At 47.6% G+C, this 4995-nt stretch overlaps 1 protein-coding gene across 1 annotated transcript; it reads left to right on the forward strand.

Annotated features, from left to right (window-relative positions):
* Positions 1-253: 253 nt before the first annotated feature.
* Positions 254-4425, forward strand: LOC311048655 (uncharacterized protein; the record flags this gene model as incomplete). Its single annotated transcript, XM_084061916.1, has 4 exons — positions 254-641; positions 1488-1574; positions 1752-1826; positions 2026-4425. The coding sequence occupies 4 exons, from the start codon at positions 254-256 to the stop codon at positions 4119-4121; spliced, it is 2646 nt and encodes an 881-aa protein (XP_083918042.1). The 3' UTR covers positions 4122-4425.
* Positions 4426-4995: the final 570 nt, after the last annotated feature.

Genomic DNA, 4995 nt, shown 5'->3' on the forward strand with positions numbered 1-4995 from the left:
ACGTGAGTTTGTGTGTGTGAGTTGATATTTTGAGTGTAGTAAGTGTGAGTGATATATATATAAATCCTACTGAGTTTTATATATATATATATATTATAGATAGAGAGGGCGTGGAGGTAAGATATAGAGTGCAGTAATAGGAGTATTTATAGGAGAGGTGATCGGCGTTATAGGGAGAGAATAGGAGAAAATAGGTGGTAATAGAGAGGAGATAAAGTTTATATTAGATATAGTGTACTGTGAGAGAGTAGCTATGGTAGGGAAAAAGCGCAAGAACACCCCCGGACCTGGTCAGCAGTCCATGGAGAGGTTCTTGGTTGGGGCTGGTGCAGCAGCCTCCCAAGCTCCGGTGGTTTATCCTCCTCCTGTGGACCTCCAACCAGGGCCGAGTGTCGGCACCCAGGACCGCGAGGACCTGCCCCCCGGCCGTAGGAGCGATCCGAGCAGCAGCATGGTCCTTCGTCCCCGTCCTCCTGCGAGCCCTGACCGGGCCGGGGCCGGTGGCAGTGTTACGGGGAGCGAGTTGGGGTCAGGGGTGGAGGGATCCAACACCGACGCCGACAGTGACAGTAGTGGTGCCTCTGAGGGCTCGGCTTGGGAACCGGCGGCTCTCAGTCGGGGCAACAGTCCTTTTTCCAGTGGTAAGCATACTTTTTTTATATCGTTTTATGTGTTACAAGTTGATTTGATCGAGTTGTATTCGTTACTAGTTCATCTGACCGTGCGTTTAGCTGATTCAATGCAGAAAAGTAAACTATCGTCGTTGCCAGGTTTGCTATACCATGGTTCACATGACGCTAGTATCTGTTTCAGGGCTAGGTCTGCTAAGCCACACTGGACTTGTTTTTCTGTAAATCTGCTTGGAAATGATGGTAATTGTGGTTGTGATTTTGTAGATGGACTATTTTCACCTTGTTTTAGATATGTTTGAAGTGCCCATGTGGCCTATACTCGGCTATTCGCTTCTTGTGGGCTCGTTTTCATAGACCTGGTTGCTTATTACTTTCCCACGATCTGGCAACATAGACGACAGGCTGTGGCCCGATTTTCGTTACTGTATGTGGCTGCGGTTCTCAACCTGTGGTTCGTTGGCCACAACGGAGCGAGCCTCGCACAACGCCAACTGAATAAAATGAACAGATCTACACGCTTTTTGAGCTTGTAGATCTGTTCATTTTATTCAGTTTTCTTGTAGGGGGAAAATGCCAGCTGCATGCCCCCTCCCTCTGTCTGCACATTATGGCTGTCATAATATAAAAGACATCAAAGCATCCGTTCAGGTCAGGCCACATAATAACAACAACAAAAATCCTGTAGGTCAAAGGGGTTTTGTTTTTGTTATGTTGTTTTTCTGACCTGAACTGAAGCCTTTGATGTCGATCAGGCATGTCTATTTGATCTCATATGTGCCTTTTGTCAGTCGCTCTGTCTGGATAATGTTTGCTAAATGCATAATATTCACCAAAGTATTTGAAATTGTATTGTAGATGCTGAGGAGGAGGTACTGGTGGGTGCTCTGGAACTGGTGTCTGCCATGGATGCAGATGATGATGATGATGATGACGGTAGTAGGGGTGAGTGAATTGTCAATTATAGCACATGAATGAAAAAATGCTAAAACCAGGGTAATGGTAAATGTATTCTCTCATATTTATTTATTCAGTGTATATATGCATGTGGTCTGTGGATGATAAATGCTTTGCTAAAGATGGACATAATATCTAAAAGAAAGTATATGTTATGTTACACAGGGTCGCATGCTAGTGGTGAGGAGGAGGTGGAGGAGGGAGCAGTTGGTGGAGCGGTTGGTGGAGCTGGTCGTGGAGGTAAGAATTATTATCGTGTGTGTGTGTGTGTGTGTGTGTGTGTGTGTGTGTGTGTGTGTGTGTGTGTGTGTGTGTGTGTGTGTGTGTGTGTGTGTGTGTGTGTGTGTGTGTGTGTGTGTGTGTGTGTGTGTGTGTGTGTGTGTGTGTGTGTCAAAGAAAAAAGTATTTTATGGTAATGATCTATTTCTATAATTCACAGGTGGTGCCAAGGGCAAGAAGGACAAGGGTCCTCCTCCTGTGTGGCATTCCACAGGATGGTGTCCTCGGGACATCCCCTTCACAGCTGGGACTCCGGGTCCTCAAAACGCCGCTGCTGCTCTGCAGTCTGATGAGCCCGTGGACTTCTTTGAGCTGCTGCTGTCGGATGAGTTGTTGGAGGAAATCCGCACTCAAACCAACCTCTATGCCGAACAGAAGCCGGACAGTGACAAGAAGTATGGCAGAGCAAAGAAGTGGAAAGCGGTGGATCTAGACGAGCTCAAGCGCTTCCTGGGGCTCTTTCTTCTGACAGGAATCAGCCAAAAGCCTGAGATCGCCATGTACTGGTCCACTGATGAGTACGTCGAGGCCGCCGTCTTCCGGAAAGTGATGCCGAGGAACAGGTTCCAGGCCATTTTGAGCAACCTCCACTTCGTGGACAACAGCATCCCCCGCCCTGTACCAGAAAAGCCCGAAGACGTAGACAAACTCTGGAGAGTCCGCCCAATACTGCAGTCCTTGCTGGCCAATTTCCAGGAGATGTACCTGCCGAGCGTGGACATCAGTCTTGATGAGGGAATGCTGTTGTGGCGGGGACGCCTGGAGTTCAAGGTCTATGCCCCACAGAAGCCGGTCAAGTACGGCATCAGGTCGTACATTTTGTGTGATTCAGCAACAGGCTACCTCCACAACATGCTGCCATACTGTAAAAAGAAGCAGACACTACCTGTCATCATAACAACACTCTTAGGCAGTTTAGCTGGATGTGGATATAGGCTCTATATGGACAACCTGTACAATTCAGTGGATACGGCCATTATGCTCCTGAACAAGAAGACATACGTCTGCGGGACCCTGCGTAAGAAGCGAGGACAGCCACCAGCCATCGCAGATGTTACCCCTTCAAAGCTGCCACTGGGGTCCACCATCTCTCGCCACTCCAGGGACGTGATGGTACTGGCATGGCGAGCCAAGAAAACAAAAATCGTCACGATGATCTCCACCTTGCACCCTCATGACATGCTGCCCGTGTCCAGGAAGGAGAAAAAACACAGCAAGAAGGTGGTCGAAGAGAAGCCTGTGTGTGTTATTGAGTATAACAAACACATGAACGGGGTCGACAAGCTAGACCAGAACCTCAGCTATTACATGTGTACCAGGAAAACGAGGAAGTGGACAAAAAAGTTCTTCTTTTATATGCTCCAGATTACCCAGTTCAACGCCTATGTGATCTACAAGGCCAGGCACCCAGCCCAACCCAAAATTCAGAACTTCTACTCGTTCATCTTGGCAGTAGTGAAGTCCTGGACCACCCGCGGGAACATTGGGGGAGTGGCCCGTCCTCAGCAGGGTAGGAATGAGGCCCCGCCTGCTGAGGAGGGGTCCGAGGAAGAGGATGAAGACGGAGAGGAGGGGTCCGAGGAAGAGCAGGAAGACGGCGCCGCCCGTCCTCAGCAGGGTAGGAATGAGGCCCCGCCTGCTGAGGAGGGGTCCGAGGAAGAGGATGAAGACGGAGAGGAGGGGTCCGAGGAAGAGCAGGAAGACGGCGCCGCCCGTCCTCAGGAGGGTAGGAGTGAGGCCCCGCCTCCTGGGGATCGCCCCGGAGCTGCCCGTCGTCAGGAGGGTAGGAGTGAGGCCCCGCCTCCTGGGGATCGCCCCAGAGCTGCCCGTCGTCAGGAGGGTAGGAGTGAGGCCCCGCCTCCTGGGGATCGCCCCAGAGCTGCCCGTCGTCAGGAGGGTAGGAGTGAGGCCCCGCCTCCTGGGGATCGCCCCAGAGCTGCCCGTCGTCAGGAGGGTAGGAGTGAGGCCCCGCCTCCTGGGGATGCCCCACGTGTTAGACACCCATTGCCACCAAACGTTGACCCCGAGTCCAGGCTGAATGACAGACTAGATCACGAACTGATCAATTTCCCCAAAGCAAGTTCTGCTAAGAAGTACCCACAAAGGTGTTGTAGGGTTTGTTCCCGATCGAAGCTACCGTCAAAGAAGAAGGACGGGAAAAACATCCGGAGTGAGACAAGCTTTGAGTGCAAGTCCTGTCGTGTGCCCTTGCACCACCAATGTACACATCGGTACCACACTGTAAAAGACTACTAGAGTGGCCTCGAGAGCCGGGTGAAGGGTAGACGCACGTTGATCCGCTCAGGGTGCTGCAAAAAAAAGAACTTTATTTTTGTTTATTTATTTGCGCTGATTGCACTCAATTTATTGATTTGAATGATTAGTATTTATTATTATTTGATGTAGTTACATTTACTTTGAAAGCACTTTGTGAAGCAGCTGCTACTATGTTGTTCAACCTACCAACCTCAACCTGCCTATTCATACTGCTTCATGCCAGGCAGATATTTTACTTTTATTTATTTATTTTGCTCTAATAGCACCAATTTGTTGTTGTACTCCCTAGAGAAAAAAAAAAGGCAAGCTTGTAGATCTGCAATGAATGTAGTATTGACATTTTGAATTGTGTGGGCAAAAAGTTTGGAAAATGACGCTCTCGATGAATATATTGATGTTGCACATCACCTTTGAATTGTTATTATTTATTATTTGAAAAAAAAATGAAAAAAAAAAAAATATTGTGAAAAATGTTGTTTGAATTGAGCACTTTGGAGCGAAACAGAGCAATAGATGTACAATCAAAAGCATTTTTTTTTTTTTTTTTTTATAAACAAGTATTGTTTACATGACTGATGTCAATGAAGGCCCTAAATAAATTTGAAACACTTTTGAAATCAAGTTATGCCTCTAAATGTGTGTCATTTACTAAAACGCTCATATCTCAGCTTCTGAAGAAAAAGGCCTCTTTTTGGTGAATACCAAGCTGTATTCAAACTCCTCTAGCTAAAGAACAGAGCATGGTATCAACTCACTTTCTTTTCCAGATGAAAGAAGAGATTCTAAGCTTTTTTTTGAGATATTCTATGTTTTCATAGTCCTAGTACAAAATGTTCTGTGGGCCCTCAAAAAT

The sequence above is a fragment of the Gymnoscopelus microlampas genome (genome assembly GCF_963454915.1).
Source record: "Gymnoscopelus microlampas genome assembly, chromosome: 7".
Taxonomy (NCBI): domain Eukaryota; kingdom Metazoa; phylum Chordata; class Actinopteri; order Myctophiformes; family Myctophidae; genus Gymnoscopelus; species Gymnoscopelus microlampas.